The sequence below is a fragment of the Brienomyrus brachyistius genome, chromosome 1, assembly GCF_023856365.1.
Source record: "Brienomyrus brachyistius isolate T26 chromosome 1, BBRACH_0.4, whole genome shotgun sequence".
Lineage (NCBI taxonomy): Eukaryota > Metazoa > Chordata > Actinopteri > Osteoglossiformes > Mormyridae > Brienomyrus > Brienomyrus brachyistius.
This window is the reverse complement of record NC_064533.1, coordinates 38,727,228-38,747,670: the sequence shown is the minus strand read 5'-3', so window position 1 is coordinate 38,747,670 and position 20,443 is coordinate 38,727,228. Positions and strand designations below refer to the sequence as shown.

The following is a 20,443-nucleotide window of genomic DNA, read 5'->3' as shown; positions in this document are numbered from 1 at the left end:
GATTTTAATGCTTTTACAAAGTCAGTCAAGTACATTTTCCAGGTTGGCAATCCTTGAACTTCAGTCCTCTTTACAGGACCATTTGCATGTGCCATTTCCACTAGCCTGACTAAGTCAGTCTCTCCAGCTCTCCTATGCTTTGCTTTAGGGCTGGAGCGCTCAGTATTTTCACTGATGTGGATAGGAATTCTGTTTCCAGGGCAACCGAAGTATAAGATACATTTCCATCGGCATCTCTCCTCTCTACCATTTATTTCCCCTATTTAACGGTACAATGGGGAGAGTAAACGCGTTTTAAATGCAGGAATAAAAAGTGATTTCTAATTACTTATACCAAAAATAATCTTGTCATCGTAATACCTAGACGTTTTTCGCTTTTTTGTGTTTTCGCCCTGAACGAATTGCGCACCTTAAGCCATTTAATAAATCGCGCACATTTGAAAGGACGTCAGAATTTTGCATAAGTAGTTGAGGAACCGAAATAGAGTTACCTTCTCGGGACGTTGTTCACAATGACGCATGAATGACGTTAAAAATGCATGCAAATAATGGCAAGACGTCTCTCCACACTACAAATTTAACGCAAAAGATTTCAACACATAAAACATTATTGTCAATAAGTACATCTGTCGTTTTTGACATTTTGCCATTAAGTATTTTGTAGTGTACCTATTTTGATAAATAAAGGAAGTTTCTGCATGTGTCATTGTTGCAATGCGTTGGTTTTTCGCTGATGTGTTGGGTTCCACTAAAAATGCATATCAAATGGAAAAACTACAGTTAAAGTGTTCTGGGGATGACGGTACACACCACGAATAGGTCTAGTGACGGGATACTATGTAGTAATAGAGATGAACATAGTAGCTCAACAAGAGACATCGAATTCCAAGTCCTAGAAATAGATGCGCGGAGCAGTCCTCCTGTATTTATTTTGAGACAAACCTACCAAAATCGATTTAGTATGTGATTTGGCTTAGTGTATGGAAATTAATAACGGGGTTAATCTCACTCAATAAGACTTTTCACCTACATCAGTTATTTATCGTACAAAGACTTTAATTTGCATTAATTGGTAAATGAATCATATTAAATCCGTTTTATATGTGTTTTTTTTACGGGATGTCGCTGGTTCTTTTGCCTTCCATTTATGTTAGAAGCATGTTTGCATGAATCCTGACAATGCACGGATGAGTGTCTTGGCGTCTTAAGCGCAGACCTTCGCCTATTTGGACGGGCAGACGGAGAAGCCGCTGACGATCGGTCGCCTTGGCGCGCTTGCGCGCAGTTTCACCAGGAGCTGTCCGGTGCTGTAATGAGTCTGGGGAGGCTGTCATTCCGGCACTAGACGCTCCGTAGAACATACCATCACTCCAACATTATTGATATTTTTTATTGTGTCTTTGTAAGTATTCCTTATTAATGGAAGGCTACTGTTTGCTTATCTTTTACTGTACCTCCAGGATATTTCTAATCTGAACTAAAATGCATGGTTTTTATACCTAATGAGCCAATATCATAGCATAAAAGTAACTACCTATCCTTCGTTACTGTACTCTGGAATAATTGTTTCACCAAACTAAATAATGATTCCAAAGGACTGGGTAGCTCTTGCGTGCTTTTTGCTGCGGGTGAAAACATCTGCTGTGGTCAGAAATAAAGACATGCTGCCGTTTGGACCTTGCGCTTGACTTTGCTCATGGAAGAAGAAAGAGTGGTGTGAAAATAATCACAAGAACCAACGGGAATGACTTGCCCTTCTGTCAAACTCCTCACGGCCTTATTTATATGTTTACTAGAGATCAACAACTTCAGGTATGTGGAACTTGTGCTTTGCTCTTGGTTTTTAATTCACTTCCAAAGGTCTTACATTTAAATTAACCGAAATGCGATTATTTGAAATATGCATATCCACCTTTTTCTGTGTAGCTTACTTCATACTATCGCAACACAAATGAAGGTACGACGCACATGGCAATATATTTGCAAAGTTACCGGTAAATGAGTACTAACTGTCGACGCTGTTTACTATTTTGACATTGTTTTTTCCCATTACTTTCTTTAATATGTCTTTAAATGAACATACCTGTAGATTTCGCAATGATATCCACATGCTTGTTAAGCCCTTTCAGACAGAGAAAAACGAGGATGGAAATTATGGATGTGGATATAATATACAATTAAAAGCCGTAAATATGAAAGTAGCTACTATATAATAAGGTGGAAATCGAAAGTCCGGGTTCTCAGTTAAACTTGAATACGAAATTGAAATAGAAATTTTGTTCAATCCAACAAAAGAAGCAAACAGACACTATATAAAAATGCAATCTCAGAAAGATTTAAGTGACAAGAACGAACGACTTGAGATACAAGACATTTTGTAAAATGATCTAATTTATATATTAGGATGGTTATTTTAAAAGTCGCAATAATCGATAATAAATAGTAATAATTTGAACTGGTGTCTTGTAAGACGCCCAGTTAGTAAAATAACTGTAGGCTACTATTTGTAAATACCTCTACTGTCTGAAAAAGGATTTATTTTATGCAACTTTATATTTGTAAATATGGTTAATACTGTTTTTAAGCCTGTTGCTAGAGAGAAAAAAGAAAGAATAAAACAACCTGTCCTTATAACTCAGACAAAGCAATGATCCTTCCATTTTTCCAATCGCTTATCCAGTACATCATACCTATAAATTGTGCTTATTATTCAGTTATTCTATGGTCTTTTCGGCTCGCAATTCATAACAAAAAACCGCTCAGATATATTAATTCATATCGATATTGATACGCATGGATCCTGTCGAGCAGACTGATAAAGTTCACGTATGTGCAGGTTTTACGGGTGTACTACTTCTCCACACCATCTCCTTTGCAGGATGGTAGATGCCACAGAGGCTGACTCCAGAGCGTCAGGGAGAGGAGCTTTCTCATTTACCATGTCTCCCTCTGATTTCCTGGACAAGCTAATGGGAAAAACATCAGGATATGATGCTCGAATTAGACCGAACTTCAAAGGTATGTTCAGCCTCATTTGCAGTAACATACAGTTATTACGGTTTTTATGTAATTTTATTATAATAAAGGTATGCATTTGAACGAAGTTTGTTTGTAGACATTGAGACAATGTCTAGAAACCTATTTTCCCTCATAATACTCAAACTATATTCATTTATAATACAAATAAGAGCGATTTGGCATCCAATATGTATAACATATGTTCATATTTTCTCGTGGGAAAAGTAACTGCTAATAATTAATTACATGTTGTGCATAATGTTTTGTTAAAGACATGTAGTGTTGCAGAGAACTATATATTGGGCGCATATAATCTAGCAGGAAATGCTGATATGTACTCTGAAAGTTTGTGCCCCCACTGTGCCCATGCATTGTTTGTTTCTCCTAAAGATCTACTGGTATCTCTAGTACAATCTGCTGCCAGCATGGATGCCAGTTCCATTTATCAAACATTGCTTATTGTGCTGTATATCTTCATTTTTTTCCCTGAAAGCTATCTAATGCAATCCTGGATAGTCACCTTACCCATGGGTATCACTGTCTGAGATCTGAGGGTACAACATTTAGGTCAAACATCCAATGCCTTAACTGCACAACCCGCTGACCTGATTCTGCGGACTGACCTACATTTATCTGCACATTTTGCTTCATGTAACCCCTTCATCTTCACTAATATCAAACAAGGCCATTTGGTGATGAATCATGGCTAGTATTACTACACGCACCGTCCATCCATTGATCCATCCATCCCTTGGTACATCCATCTGTCTATCCATCTGTCACCAGTGAACAAGTGGCATAGACTTTGATATGAAAGTAAGCAGAACTGTAGTTGAGATTACCTTTGTGAAGTCCAAGACAAGTCTAAGACCAGGACTCGTCGAGACTGAGTCAAGACCGCATTAAAAAATGTTTGAATCCAATTCAAGATCAAATCCAAATGAAAGAGACAATTGAGACTGAGACAGGACAAAAGAATACTCTTCCAGATCACTTACTTACCCGTTGACAATTTTTCTGTGATGCCAGGGACCGTATATCGTATATTTTAAGATGATCATTTTACAGTATAATTTGTTATGATCAAAAATCACGTGCAGTGTAAGAACACTGTATGATGAGCATGGACACAATACATACTGGTAGATTATGCAGACAATTGCTTATCACCCAGTCAGTGTCAATGCCCATTCTAGATGGATTTTGAGTTAAACCGATCTCCTTTTTCTGAACACTCTTGTTTAATAAAAGCTTTGAAGAAGGAGTTACTTGAGAAAAAAAAACATTTTTGAAAGGCAGCTGGACTCTGACTAACTAGAATGTCTGGTGAGACAAATGGCTAAGATTGAAACAAGTCCGAATGCAAATACCAATGAGTTCAAGGGAACAGGAAAACTACAGTACTACAGTACTAGTGTACTACAGCCCTGGATGTTAGGGGCATGTCCCTACCAATATGGTGGGAGTACTGTATGCCTTTTGGGTGGCGGGGAGTTCAGGGTGGATTTGGTCCCTTCCAATGTTGAGACCAAACCTACGCCCTTGTCAACAAGGCAAGAGGAAGTGGCAAATGTTGGACTCCCCAGCACAGTTTATGGTCACAGAGCTGCTAGCTGTAAAGGATCAGCAGAGAGATGCCACTTAAGGAGAGGAGATGAAAGGGGCTTTACAATCCTGTTTAATATGCAGGATATATTTGGCGCTTCCTTCCGTTCTCCAGATGGCTGACTTTATACTTTAGTTATTATACAGCTTTGCAATAAAATGCTAGCGTATTCGCCTGTTGTGTTTCTTAACAAAATAACACAATTATCTTCAGTTTAAGATTAAATTTGTCATTAAAAAGCACAGGTACAGAAAGGTTCGTTTCGAGCTGGAAGTCGAAAGAGACAGATTCTGGTCGAGTACATGTAGGTTTAAACATCGTGGCCCCAAATTCAGACCATATCACACTTTAATCATCATACCAGTTTCTGGTCTTTTAGGTTATTCATCGTGGCAGACGGTCAAGTATTGAGAAGGCTGATCCAGCCACCTTACCTGGAATGAAGCCGGACAGGGCAGTTGCTGGACAGGAAGCTGTTGCTGTGACAGTCACCGCTGGCATATTACTTCATTGTAAATGTGGTGAATGTGGCACAGGGCAGAGACACAGTGTTTTGTCATTTCTTGCCATATTAACACTCGTGATTCTTCTTGGTTGTGTATTTTTCTTGGATATGAATGTAGACATAAGATTTAATTAGATGTAATAATGTAGCTCTGGTAACCTGTTCCTTTTGAAATTATTAGTGATCAAATATAATATAACGAACAACAGGTTAATTACATTATGTATATGTGTACATATACTATATAATGCTTTGAATATTTTGTTGTTTAATATAACCCTCCTAAATTAAAAAGTGCAACTGTATATCAAGCAACCGGAGTGTTGCAATAACTCATTAAGATTTAAAATTCTTCATCTGTTACTGAGTTAATTTCACAATTACATTTGCTTTAATTTTCCAATAAGTTTGTCACAGAGCAGAAGATACGGTAGATATCAAATCCAGACTCAATCACAAAGTAATAAAATTCAACATTTCAATGGGAAACTAGTCGATACTGAAATGAAACAGTCTTTTAGCATCTAGCATCTGAAACAGTCTTTTAGCATCAGCTAGAATCTGATGCTGGTGTACCTGCTTCAGACAAAGCACTGGCAGATGACCCCTAGGCTGAAGGAGATATCTTTAAAATCATTCACTTGAGTCATCATCGCAAGCTAAATAATTCAAGTGGTTTTATTTGTAAGGTTTCCTGCTTCCACTGGTAATTTAATTACAGGAAATTCTGTGTGACAGGAGTCTGAAAATAGCTTAATTATTACCTTTTTAATTAGTTAATCGTAAGTTTATAGCAAAACTACAGCATAATGTTTGCTGAATAATAATCACTGTTTGAAACCTGTAAATTAGGTATAGGGGAAAGAGCAATCGGTGTATTGTGCAATTATAATAAAAATAGACCAAACCTCACCAGTTTCAACTGCAAATCTCCTTTGTCTTACCATTCTGCTCCACGGATAGATACATAAACACACAAATGAGCTGCACTGACACTTTGTGTGGCATTCAGCATGTAACTACTTTAGTTCGTTTCTGAATGATTATGAGTAAGCATGCCTCTCGGTGGCTGGAGAGCACAAGCACATTAACTCTTGTTCAGTCTATGAAAAATTGCAGATGGGCCTGAACGGCACTCAGCACCGTTAGCGCTCAACCAGTGGACATCTAGCAGCTGTCACACAGACCTGTGCGGGTCCAGCTTTGCCTTCCTGAAGCTCATTCTCAGTACCTCCTCCAGGTCCCCCAGTAAATGTCACGTGCAATATCTTCATCAACAGCTTTGGCTCTGTAACTGAGACTACCATGGTAAGTGACAGCATGCCTCCATCTCGTCCCTCTTATAATGCCACAAAGAAATGCCTGTGTGTGTAATTTGTCAGCCTTGCCGCCTATTAATGTCCTCTGCATCATATTTATCAAGAGAGTAGGCACCATAAGGTGGCTTATACACAGAAGTGGACCCTCTCAAACCAGTACCCCCCCCAGATGACAACTTTGACTCCCACTGACCCCCCCCCTTAATATCAACAACTTATAGCATCACCACACCCCAGATTAATTCTACCAAAGACTGCTAACACAGTTCGAACCCTGCTACCCACCCAAAGTACCCAAATGCCCCCCACCCCAGCATAGCATCCTAGTGGCGCGACCGATGCCCTCCCCCCATGAAAATCTTGGACCCGGCCGTCAAATTCGTTCTGGCGCCGATACTGTTTATCAACAGCTTTGCCTCGGTAACAGAAACAGCACTGGTGAATTGGTCTTGCTGCCAAGCCGGTCCCTCATAAACCTCAGCGCCACAGCAGATTTAACTCTCTCCTGCTCTGTGATACAAATACATTTCGTTTCATTCAAAAGGGCTGAGAATTCTGGCCAACTTGCTTTAAATGTGCATCAAGATAAGAAGGCTGATATTTCCAGTATATAAATACTAATTCTGAAAATGGCTATGAGATCAAGGGACAGTCCTTCATGACCAGTTCCAATAATGCAAGACAGAAAAAGCTCTCGGTTAAATGATTTATGTTGTCTGTTTGTCATAACAGTGTTGTGTAGAAATAGCAGAAGGTATGAGATGCTGTTATAATAATTTGCATGTGTTGTAAACAAGTTGCTGAATATGAATGGAAAAATGTTGTGAGAATTAGTTCACTGATATAGTAAAAAAAAAAAACCTAGTTAATTATTCTCATGTAGTTAATTATTTTGGATCATTATTTCGCAAATGGTGTTCACTGAAAATATCGTCGTCCCCCCCCCCCCCCATTGTTAAGAATAAATAATTGTTTCTCTGTAATCTACTAAATATTTTTTTCATTATTGTTATTTTTGGAAACCTACCTTTTATTAGGTACGCGGGAGTCATCTGTAATCTACAGTACTGTGCAAAAGTCTTAGGCAGTTAAAGAAAATGTTTAAATGATATTCATATTGGTATAAAACCATGGTGTTATGTCTGTCAATGTGGGTCAACTTAGTCATTTCAAGCCCTCTCATAAAATCCCCCCAGTATTTGGAGCAACCATCCAATATACCCATGTGACTCGTGTTTGGCTAATCAATACCTCATTGAGTTTCTTAACTAAGTATTCACTAAGTGAAATTTAAAGAATACATGTAATGATTGGGATGCCCCTGAGGAGAGGTTAGGGGAACTGAAGCAGTGTTCTCTAAGCCATCTAACAAGGTATGAGTTATTTCTGAGGATGATAAGAAATTCTTCTTAGTTTTCATGGTAACACTTTAGTTGAGGGAACACAAATAACGTAGTATTAATGTTGTCATGCCCGGCTTATCCGATCCTTGTGTGTGCCACGCCCCCCTGATTATCCACGTGTGCTTCCCCAATTGTATCCAGCTGTACCCTGTTGTTTTGCTATGTCTTGTCTATTTCAGTCCACGTCTTGCCAGGCTTTTGGTCCATCTATGATGTTAGTGCTGTTATGTCCTGTTCTGCCCGTAGCCGTCTTCCCCCTAATAAAACCCCAGTTTTCCCCGTATTTTGCCTCCCTGCTTCGTCCTTCCCTGCCTCCTTCTTGCCAGCCTGCCCATTGCTACCCGCGAACCCTGACAGAATGATGGACCCGAATGAAGCTACTCCACAACAGACCGAGGACCAGCATCTTGGTCTACTGCACGAGGTATATTACTGGCTGAACCAGCCCAAAGTCCGGGAGGACCCGGAAGCACTGGAACTGGCCAGTAAGAGCAGCGATCTGCTAGAGATGTCCCCATCCAAGGGCATGCATCGACTAGGAGAGGTGCACACGTCCCTGCAGCGGCTAATCCAGGGCGTGACTGAGCAAAGGTTGGGGCTGGTCGCGCCGCAGGTTGCAGAGGCTGTTCTCCCGCTGTCAGTCATGACGGACATGGCGCAGCCTCCCGCCACCACCGTGTGCCAGAGGAGGGAGAGAAAGAAGCCAGCGAACGCCCCCACGATCTCCCTGGGGGCGTGCACGCTCGTCCACGCTTCTCTTCCTGCTGGTGATCGGGAGTGCTGGTGATCAGGGGTGATCGGACGTCACCACTGCCGCTAAGCTGCCTGCACGGGCGGCTCCCCCCTTCCAGGGAGCGCGCCCCGTCGCCGTGGAGCTACCACCGCCCCTCGAGTGGTACTTCTACCGGCCAGCGCGGCTGGCCAACAAAGGGACCAGCGTGGTAAGGGGCCACGCTCATCTCGAATGTGCAGGACCTGCCTGTCCCGCCGGCATATGACCCGCCCGCTATAGTCCCTGTAGCTGCTCTGCCCGAGGACCCTCTGCCTCCGCCTGCTGCAGCCGCTCTGCCCGAAGACCCTCTGCCTCCGCCTGCTGCAGCCGCTACGCCTGAGGCGCCGCCTCCGCCTGCGGCCCCGTCCGCACTTGTGACTCCTGTCTCGGTCCCTGACCCCACTCTAGTCCCTCAAGCACCAGTCCCTGAGGAAGTCCCGGACAATCTGCCTGTTGCTCCGTCCTCCTTGGAGGAGGAGCTCGAATGGGACCCCATGAGGACCTCTCTAGTGTCTTCCCGTCTCTCGCCCCGGTGAGGTCGACCCCGGCCTGATACCCACGTGTCTGTGTCCCATAAGGGGAGAGGACACAGACGTAGGGCTGGGGTCCCACCCGCCCTGCCCCCTGGTTCGCCCTCACTCGCCTTGGCTGGGGCTTAGGGGCCGCCTGTGGGTCCTGGGGCTCCAGTCCGGCTGTCACCTGTGGATCCCCCTCTGAAGCCTCGTCACCCTGCCTCGGTCCCGCCTCCGACTCCTCGTCGGTCGCCTTTAGGTTCCCCCGCTATGGCTCTCCCATCGCCTACAGGTCCCCCAACTCTGGAGCATCGGAAGACGTCGCCTCGGTTGGCTGTGGTCTTGCCCTTGCCCGCTGTGGCTCCCCCTCCGTCTTTGCGTTTCCCCTTCAGCTCCCTCATCACCTTCCCTGGTGCCCCCTCCAACTTCCTCCTCGTCCCCTTCGCCTGTCCCTCGCCCTGCCTCCTCAGCCCCTCCAAGGTTCCCTCCTGCTCCAGCCTCTAGGTCGCCGGCGGCCCCTCCAGCTGCTGCCCATCGCCCACTGGGGCTTCCTCAGGCTCCCCTTTCTCCCCCGACCTTTCCTCCTAGGTCTTCCTTCTTTGTCCCTCCTGTGTTTGTTCCTTGTCCCGGTGTTCCTCTCTCTGCTCCTTGTCCCCCTGTGTTCCCTCTGTTCACTCCCGGCCCTTTCGTTCTGCCTGTTTCTTCAGTGTCTCCCTTTCTTGTCTGTCCGCGTTCCCCGCCCTGTGCCAGCTCCTGTCCCATTACCTGTGCCTGTTCTGTGTTTCAGTCCTGTTCCCTGTTTCCCTTTGACGGTTCTGTTCTTGTTTTCTAGGTGCTTTACCCCCGGTCTCGTGTAGTCCGTTGCCTCCCCTGAAGCGCGCCCGGAGTGCGAGTCTTTGGGGGGGGGGGGGGGTTCTGTCATGTCCGGCTCGTACGATCCTCGTGTGTGCCACGCCCCCCTGATTATCCACGTGTGCTTCCCCAATTGTATCCAGCTGTACCCTGTTGTTTTGCCATGTCTTGTCTATTTCAATCCACGTCTTGCCAGGCTTTTGGTCCGTCTATGATGTTAGTGCTGTTATGTCCCGTTCTGCCCGTAGCCGTCTTCCCCCTAATAAAACCCCAGTTTTCCCCGTATTTTGCCTACCTGCTTCATCCTTCCCTGCCTCCTTCCTGCCAGCCTGCCCATCGCTACCCGCGAACCCTGACAAATGTACTACTTGGGTATTAATTAAATGTTAGTTACATACTTATCTCATGTTTGTTCATCATTAATGAATTGTCACATCTTTTATCTCACGCAAGCACTATATTTGTTATTATATCTAATTCTGTAAACCTTTATGAACTACTGAAGGAAGTACCGTAGGAACAAGTAATGAATAACTCATGTAAAATACTGAACTCATGTTTGTCCATCGTTAATGAATTGTAATGCATCATGTATCCCAAGCAATTACTATATTTCGTACTATATCTGCTAATTCGGTAAATTTTAGTGAACTACTGAAGGAACTACTAAGGAACTACTGAAGGAACAAGTAATGAATAACACAAGTAAAATACTGATCTCATGTTTATCATAAATAAATCATCACATCTTTTGTCTTAAGTAGCAACTATATTTGTTTTGTACTTCAGTTTTTACTGAAGTACTGCTAAGTATTTGTGTCCCCTCAAGTAAAGTGTTACCATTTTTATTGAGTTACTTTTAATTTGCATATGTTCTAATGTTAAATTGTGTTTTCTTTTTCAACAAATTAATACTTACTACTCAGATAAATACCTTTAAACATTTGACTACCTATGACTTTTGCACAATTCTGCAAACTTAAAAAACATACAGCAGGTTCTCATTTCACCAGACCTTTGTGTGAGGGGGCTCACATCATGCTGACCTTTGCCATCTCCCCTAGGACTACAGGGTCAACATCTTCCTGCGGCAGCAGTGGAACGACCCGCGCTTGGCCTACAGCGAGTACCCAGACGATTCCCTGGACCTGGATCCCTCCATGCTGGACTCCATCTGGAAACCCGATCTGTTCTTTGCCAATGAGAAAGGAGCCAACTTCCATGATGTCACTACGGACAACAAACTGCTGAGAATCTTCAAGGATGGAAATGTGCTGTACAGCATCCGGTGAGTCTTTATTGGTGCTGGTGCTGATCTGCTGTTGCAGGGAGGGATGCCCACAAGGGCTAACATTTTGCAGATGATAAAAAACTTGATGGATGAAAAATGAGGTGAAAATAAGAAGCAGGTCAGATTAAAGGCTGGCCGAGAGATATCCTAGGCTCTTAGTGTTTCTGTTCCTGAGGTTTTACAGTACAGTTACATTCACAAGGGGTATGTTGCTAAGATCCCTGCGAATGTGAAAATTTACAAATAATTCTTGGGCACCTCTAACCTCAAACCATAAAAGTCTGCTAGCCTGAACAAATGTAAAAAGTCAATTTATTATCAATTTCTAAACAAACAGTACTGTACAGTATACTTTTGATGGGCCTTGGAATTTCTTATCTAGACCATGTCATATACAGTAAAATCCCATTACAGTGGACTCGCTTATAATGGAATATCGTCTATAACGGACAAGGTTCGCTGGTCCTGGTCGTGCGCCTTTAAGAACATGCAGAAAAAGCACCGGATATAGCAGACTCGCATATAACGGAATTTCGCTTATAATGGATAAACAATTTGGTCCCCAGGGCCGCTTTTTGCTGTAGTTTTGTTCTGCTATAACGGACATGCAGGCTCCGCCTACAAGGCGCATGGCGTGCCGGTGATATCCAGTGCAGATACGTAGTCGGGATTATTAATAGTCACACATCTGGTCAGGTAAAGTTGGATTACTACATGTACAATATAATAATCTATACCACAAGTGTGTCTGCTGGGGTGTGGCATGAGTAAATGGTGTCCTGTAGTTGTGTTCTGGGCATACAGCAACTTTGGATATAACGGACTGTTTTGCCAGGTCCCTTGAAGTCCATTAAAATGGGATTTTACTGTAGTGCACAAATCGTCAAAGTTATGCCCGTGTTTGTACAAAGTCACTACTGTACACATCAGTAAGTCACTAAGTCTATGAGTATGAAGGAGGTCTGTATATTTCGTTAATTAAAAATTTGACACACAGCTTGATTACTGTCCACGTCTGCCTGGCTTATATCCATTGATGGTCTGTATTTAAGTCCGTCATACAGGTTTGTTGAGTGATAATGACCAACTAAGTGCATAAATATAACAGCATTTGTCCGGTCCTTTGTAGCTCTGCATATTTAAAAGGCGGGAAGCCTTATTGAAGATGTAATTATCTCTAGAACTTAAAAAAAAAACCTTCACCTACATCAAAGGCTTTTTATCTTGAGTAGCCACCCTTGAATGGATTTTCACCTAATTTGCACTAATCCCTTCCACACCTGGACACTGATGAATGCCCTTGTTTGCCTGATAATATCAATAACAATAATATTTTGACATAAGGATTGTCTTGGAGACTCCTGGGAGTTGAAGTTATGGTAATCCTGAGAATTCAGGATTCAGATTCAGTGGTTAATGAATCAGAACAATAGACGTGGGTACCTCCAGGAGTACCAGGTGTCTCCAATGCTCATGTGATGATCATTTTGATCAATAGGCCTTGCATGAGCAGCATCTGAGCACACAAACAACTCATATCAATGCACAATAGGAATATGTCCTGATGCATGCAAGTTTAAAGACTTTTTTTGGGTTAATATATTTTTCTTCCTTGAGCAGATGTTCTTACTCTAATTATCTAGAACTCATGGCTTGCCCAGTAAGAGACTTGGTCTGCTGAACTGTGTGAAAATACATAGCTTCTAGGAATGGAAATTAATACAAGGAGCGAGCTTCTTATCAAGGCGTTTGACAGTGTTGCCATGGGGAAAAGAACAATTGCATGTTTAGTATGTATTTGAGAGTGTGTATGAGATTGGCCCTGATGGTACGTTACCAATAGAGACAGCAGATTGATTTGTGAAGATTAATGTTTGACATATAATAAATGAAATCAAGATCCACGATAATAAAACAGTACATGTCAGGCCATGGGCAATGCAGTGGCTTTGTGGATTGTTTTGTACCCTCCCCCTCCAGGGTTAAAGATTCAGTTGCAACCCTTACTGTTCATATGTGTGGAGTTATGATGTTTTTCCTCAAATATATCCTGCCTGTGAGTATAGTTCCCAGGAACAACCTCAGACTGGTTATGATAATCTAACCAGTTATGGAAAATTGATGGATGATGTCGTGTTATGTTCTGCCCTGCGTCATGCTGGTTGGAGAACCTTCTAGAAGAAGCATCCAGGATGTTGCCTTGGAGATCTTTTTGAGGGTGTGATGAATAGATATGACAGCTGGTAGCCAAGGTAGTCATAGGGCGGGGGGTGGGGGGGTGGGGCAACGACGGCAACTGACTTGGCATAGCTGAAAGCTGACCCATAATCTACCAGCCTGATTACAGAGCATCTCCAAACAGCAGGCACTTAATTATACAGACAAAGTCAGTCTATGTTGTTCTTCAGTTGCAGAGACAAAACAGATCAGAGTCAAATGGAAATGATGTTCATAAATGAAAAATCACACATCTCCCTTCAAGGGAATCATGCAACTAGTTGTGAATTTTTGTTTAAAAAGTGACAAAAGATGAGGGTGCTAGTATTTAGTTTAGTTTACCTCTCTTTGAAAACAAACCAGAATCAATTAACTATGTTTCAGTAATTGTGCTCAACTCTCTGTATAAAACCTGGAGCATCTCCAGCTGCAGTGGCCAGGCCACAGGGCTAATGACCCCAGATGAAAGCTGATTGGTCCCCTGAGTATCCCTTCTCCTATCACTCACTAATTCAAAACATGTCATTGGTTAATGGTCCTCTGTATGAATTATGGCCCCTCTTATGCTTCCCACCTTAAAAAATATCCTAGACTCACCCCTGCCTCCAGGTGAGACTGCTACTCACTCAGCCACCATGTCACCCTGATATGGAGTATATATAGACTCAGTCCTGCCAGAATGTATGATATCACATTGCAAATCTGTTCTTCTACAACAGAAGAGACGTGTTCTCTGGAGTGACGAATCACTTTTCTCTGTCTGGCAATCCAATGGACGAGTCTGGGTTTGCTGGTTTCTAGGAGAATGGTACTTACCTGACTGCATTGTGCCAAGTATAAAGTTTGGTGGAGGTGGGATTATGGTGTGGAGTTGTTCTCCACAGGGCTTGGGCTTGGCCCCTTGGTTCCAGTGAAAGGAACTCTTAATGCTGCAGCATTCAAAGCCATTTTGAACAATGTCATGCTCCCAGCTTTGTGGGAACAGTTTGGGGATGGACCCTTCCTCTTCCAACATGACTGTGCACCAGTGCACAAAGCAAGGTCCATAAGGACATGGATGAGCGAGTCTGGTGTGGAGGACCCTGACTGGCCTGCACAGACTCTGACCTCAACCCGGTAGAACATCTTTGGGATGAATTAGAGCGGAGAGTGTGAGCTAGACCTTCTCATCCAACATCATTACCTGACCTGACAAATGCTCTCCTGGAAGAATGGTCAAAGATTCCCATAAACACCCTCCTAAACCTTGTGGACAGCCTCCCAGAAAAGTTGAAGCTGTTATAACTGCAAAGGATGGGCCAACTCCATATTAAAGCCTATGTATTAAGAATGGGATGTCATTAAATTTCATGTGTGTATTTTGGCAATATAGTTTGTACATATACACATATGTATGTATGTATGTATGTATGTATGTATATATATATATATATATATATTTTCTATTTGCATTATTGTCTTTCAGCCTGACGTTAACCCTGTCTTGTCCAATGGACTTGAAGAACTTCCCAATGGACGTGCAAACGTGTACCATGCAGTTGGAGAGCTGTGAGTGTTGTATTCTCTGTATAGTGATTTATAATATTGGATTTACTCTTATAAGCAGCATAGCGGGATGGCACGGTGGTGCAGCGGTTAGCACTGTTGCCTCACACCTCTGGGACTTGGGTTTGAGCCTCTGCGAGGGATCCATGTGTGTGGGGCTTGCATGTTCTCCCTGAGTTATTATGGGGTTTTCTCTCGGTACTCTCGTTCCCCTCCCCACTACAGTCCAAGAACATACATATGTGTGTATGTATGAGTTAACGGTGTTAGTGTGCCCAGCAACGGGTTGGTGCCCCATCCTGGGTTATTCACTGCCTTGTGCTCATAGTCTCTGGGATCGGCTTCAGACCCTGACCAGGATAAGTGGTTTTGGAAAATGGATGGATGGAGATTTCATGTATGGTGTCTATTTATTGTGTTGTATCGCTCTTTCTTAAACATTTGGTGTTTTTCAATGTGTTTTATAAATAAAATGACTTGACTTGAGTAATGCTCGTAATTCCGAGGGGGAAAGTTTAGAGCACAACAGGGCCACATTTTGTTATATTCCATCTTAAATTGATCAAAGGTCAAACAGAAATAGCAGTCTTTTAAGAGCCCCTTAATTATCACAATAATCATTCATTCTTTCATGTCAATTGAGCTGGAGAGATGAGGTACGACAACAGGCACTTTGTGAACCACTTACGGATAACTCTTCATCAGGACAAACAAGAAAGAGAAATTGCTCTCATCAGAGCGAGCACACAAATGTTTATTCAACTGACTATGAATCATTTGCAGTTTCATTTTCCTGTTCAAATGCCACACGGGATGTAATCCCTGTTCACAGCCAGAGGCATTATTTCAGCTGAAAACATTAGTCATTTTAAAAGCATTTTTTAAAACAGTCACCGATTTCAGTTGAAGTCCAAGCAAATAGTAATCTATTATGGCTCACCATCGATTGTCTGCAATTGTAAAGTTATTGGAAATAATGCAGAAAACATTAAAAATGTTTTGAGCTGAATGATTGAATTATAATAAACACCACATGGGTCTGAGGGATATTTTTATACGTATAGGTGATGTTGTCGTTATTCTTGTGTGTTTCATACCCAATCATTTCTAGACTGAACATGACTTTTGAAAAGGTCTTAATATTTTGAAATCTTAACTCATGTCCGCTTCTGTTTCTCCAGTCGGCTACACAATGAATGACTTGATCTTCGAGTGGCTCCAGGAGGGCCCCCTACAGGTGGCAGAGGGACTCACCTTGCCACAGTTCATCCTGAGGGATGAGAAGGAGCTTGGGTACTGCACCAAGCACTACAACACAGGTGAGGAAGGAGAACAGACGACTGGAAGCGAGAAGCCAGCTTCCTGTGCTTGCCGGAGAAGCTTAAGAACATTTGGCAGTTATGAGCATTGTATATGGAAAGATAAATATCGTTTCATCGATCAGGTGCGTTCAATACACAGCATTTACTAAAACAGGATTCTCCTGCTCACTTTACAACCAAGGCAAGTTCACCTGCATCGAGGTGAAGTTTCACCTGGAGAGGCAGATGGGCTACTACCTGATCCAGATGTACATCCCCAGCCTGCTCATCGTCATCCTGTCTTGGGTGTCCTTCTGGATCAACATGGACGCTGCGCCAGCCCGGGTGGCATTGGGCATCACCACGGTGCTCACCATGACGACGCAGAGCTCAGGCTCTCGTGCCTCCCTGCCCAAGGTACTCCAGTGCTCCCCATGGAAGCCACATCTGGTCTGGGTAATTGCATCAGTACAGCCTAGAATCCAGTCATGATTTTGCTCAGGATTTGGGCCATATATGTGTGGCATTATAGAGAGAGAAAGCAATGAGGGATACAGAACCGACTACGCCACTCTGGGAAATTCACCCCGAGAATTAAGTCCAGGAGTTTGCAACCCACTCCAGTATAAAAGGACACAGATTCGTAATCACCGCCCGGGAGATGTGAAGACCATGAACACTGCCTTTATTATTCTATTTTCAGTTAACACACTCCAAGGAAAAAAAAAAACAAACAATAAATTACTTTTAAAATTAACCACAAATGGTACAAATCAAATCATGTTAAAATAACACTCCAATCACACAAAAACCCAAACCACCAGCTATTACCTTGGGGGGGTAAACTGTCAGAATGTACTCCAAGGGGTCAACACATCACATGGCGTAGATACACACACCAGGGGAGGGGGCTAAATAGGCACTGCGACCACGCCACGCTGTATCACCACCACCTACCCCCCTAAACAGATCCGCACCGCCCAACGCCGAGCCTCCCCAACGGCGCACCACTGCTTACGTACACCAAACTAAACAAAACACATAACAAATACTTAATACAAGAAAAAAGTAATTAAACAGGAAACCCCAAAACAACAAAATAAAAGAAAACAAAATCAAAACAAAAAACAGCAGCAATTATAGTGGCTCAGTATCCCGCCGGTCGCCTGGCTCACGTCGGTCCGGGGACACTCCACCAAATCGCCATCCACTACATATACAAACACATTATTAGACATGCCCCCGCTACCCCAACATCCCGGTAAAAGAGAGGAGACATACCTGACTGATTGCAAGCGGTATGAAAAGGGAACGGGAGCAACTGCAAGCGGCTAGATATACCAAACACTCACAAACTGTAAAGATATACCAAAAAGCACAATACAACCAGCCATACAACCATCAAATGACATCGTCCTCTGGTGCCCAGAGGTGGAAACACCCACAACTTTGAGAAAGGAGATACTGGCACACGAAGAGTCACGTCACTGGTTACAGGGTGGTCCCACACACAACTACAACCGGATCTTATATACGCACGCTGGTCACAACAATTGATCAATCAATTTGACAAAATCACGATACCTGAAAAGATCGCACCCTCCAGCTCCATCTCACTACATATGGATCAAAATTCAATTTCGTAAGTCTTTGCAGGGCATGTAGATCACATATTTATGGCCATATTTATGGATATGATCTTTATCGGCATCTCTGAACACACCATAGAAACATTACACCCAAGATACATAAGAACTATACTTAAGAAAGGTGAGATTGTTTATTTCGCGTTCACCGTGGAATCATGCGTCAGAAGACGTAGCGCTGAGAGACAAAAGCAGAAGAGGAGCATTTTCTCTGGTATGAGTCAATGATTGTCAAATAGTAAGCATCCTATTTATAATGTTAAGCACATGAATTACTGACAAACTGGGTAGTTACAAGGGAACAAACAACGGTACCTTTGATTGTGAACTTATTTCAGGTTTTCAAAGTAACACTAAATATAAATAGGAGAAAATTGTGCTTCCTTGTTGAAAATAACAGACTCCCAAAAGATTATTTAGAATACCAGTTTCTAATTAATTGTAATAGGTTCTGGCATTATTCCTTTGTCTTTTAATGAGGAAACCATTTTCAGAGACACTTGGTGTTCAGAAGTTATTTTGAAAATATGGTAATAAGGCCTTTGTTAAATGGTTTGTGAGGGATTTCAAAACTTGCATAATTGCTTCTGTGAATAAACATTTTCTGTTGCTATAAACAACACGTTAATTTTGCCACGCCCATAAGCACTCTTCTGAATTACTTTGGTGGCAGTGATTTGGGAGAGAGCTTTCATAACTAATACGTACCGCACCATATTATTAAAATGATGGTCTTGTAGCTATCCATTGAACATGTGACCGTGATATTTTGGCTAATGCTGTTCTTGCCGTTGGCCAGGTGTCCTACGTGAAGGCCATTGACATTTGGATGGCCGTCTGTCTGCTCTTTGTGTTCGCTGCTCTCTTGGAGTATGCGGGGGTTAACTTTGTCTCCCGGCAACAGAAGGAGTTCCTACGTTTGAGACGGACCCAGCGACGCAGTCACAAGGTGGGTTCTGTAGTGACTTGGACCCTTCCACAGCTGGTGTACATTTACAGGATGGGGGCTTTTGAAAGTGGTCACTGGATTGATAATTTGGAGATATGTTTCAACTGCAAGAAGATGGTTATTCTAATTTTGGTCCTTGTCTAATATGGCCTACATTGTATCTGTTTTATATAGACGCACAGATTACTAAGCAGTTCAGATAAAGTGCATTTCTGTACAAGACTTTGCCTTCTTTCCTCGGCCATCTGATTTCCTGATAGCTGATGCCTGGTTTATTAGCGTATGTCTCGGCACACGCATAACAAACTCCATTATCTGCCATGATGGATGACAGCAGAGCCCTGTTGGAGCACAGGAGGAGCCATGAGTAGGGAAGTGGGCCGAACGCCTACTTTACCACTTCTAGCCGCCGGCAGTCCACAGTGGTTCTGCAGGCACTGTCAGTTCCTGGGACAAGTCTTATGCTCCCAGGAGACAACAAGGCAGCCATTATTGTCTCAGGCATATTCCTTCACAGCAGCCTGTGTAGTTCACTGTGAGCACCCCTACCTGAGGGGAAAGAGTGTCACGAAGAGAAAAGAACAACACATACATTATTTCGGTAACAATAAAAAAGGGAATGAAATGTTCCATTCTCTCGGAAGAAAGATAATTCCATGTGAAAAAGTATCATCCCCTCGTTCTTCAGTACAGATGACTCTTTATAAGGGTGCAGATACAAAACAGACCGGCTCTGCATTATAGGGGGTTTCCTGGACAGGGCTGTGTCAGTGTCCTTTCACAATGGATAGAACTTATCCCTATTAGCTTACACTAGTGCAAATAAAACAATATATAAAAAAATATATATAAAAAAAAACTTTTAACCTTGGAGGCCTGCAATGATGTCAGAGCTCCCAATCGGTACTGAGAAATTCCTCAATCGTGTCTCTTGTTCTAGCAGGATGATGACATGGGGGGCAGTCATCTCAGCTTTTCTAGTTATGGCATGGGCCACTGTCTCCAGATAAAGGATGGTACGGCCATGAAGACACCCCCATCAAACCAACTGGCCCCAGCAAAGACACCCAAAGACAAAGACAGCATGAGGAGAAAGTTTGTAGATCGGGCCAAGAGGATCGACACCATATCCAGGGCGGCATTTCCCCTGGCCTTCCTCATTTTCAACATCTTCTACTGGATCACATACAAGATCATCAGACACGAGATCATTCGCAAAGAGTAGCTGGGCTGTAGCTGGGTGGGACATGCCAACCTGGCAAGCAGATATACAGAATAACGTTCCATGTGTGTCTTCATAACCCCTCTTCTATTTCTGGGACATGTAAGGGTGAAGAACACATTTAACGCATCATGGTGTTGGGTTTCTGCAATGGGTTGGCACTGCATCCTGGGTTATTCCCTGTCTTGCACCTGTAGCTTCCACAACAGGCTCTCGACCTCATGACCCTGCATGGGACAAGCAGACATATAAAATGGATGGATGATGTTTTTTTTTTTTTTTTTA

At 43.0% G+C, this 20,443-nt stretch overlaps 1 protein-coding gene across 2 annotated transcripts; it reads left to right on the top strand.

Annotated features, from left to right (window-relative positions):
- Positions 1-1,290: 1,290 nt before the first annotated feature.
- Positions 1,291-20,428, top strand: glra2 (glycine receptor, alpha 2). 2 transcript variants are annotated; one of them, XM_049027025.1, is made up of 9 exons: positions 1,291-1,812; positions 2,879-3,018; positions 6,370-6,437; positions 11,052-11,275; positions 14,961-15,043; positions 16,222-16,359; positions 16,544-16,758; positions 18,787-18,936; positions 19,880-20,428. In XM_049027025.1, exons 1-9 carry the CDS (start codon positions 1,745-1,747, stop codon positions 20,159-20,161), a joined length of 1,368 nt encoding a protein of 455 aa, XP_048882982.1. In that variant the 5' UTR covers positions 1,291-1,744; the 3' UTR covers positions 20,162-20,428. The 2 variants fall into 2 exon arrangements, with proteins under 2 accessions (XP_048882982.1, XP_048882894.1); XM_049026937.1 differs by having other exon boundaries at positions 19,877-20,428.
- Positions 20,429-20,443: the final 15 nt, after the last annotated feature.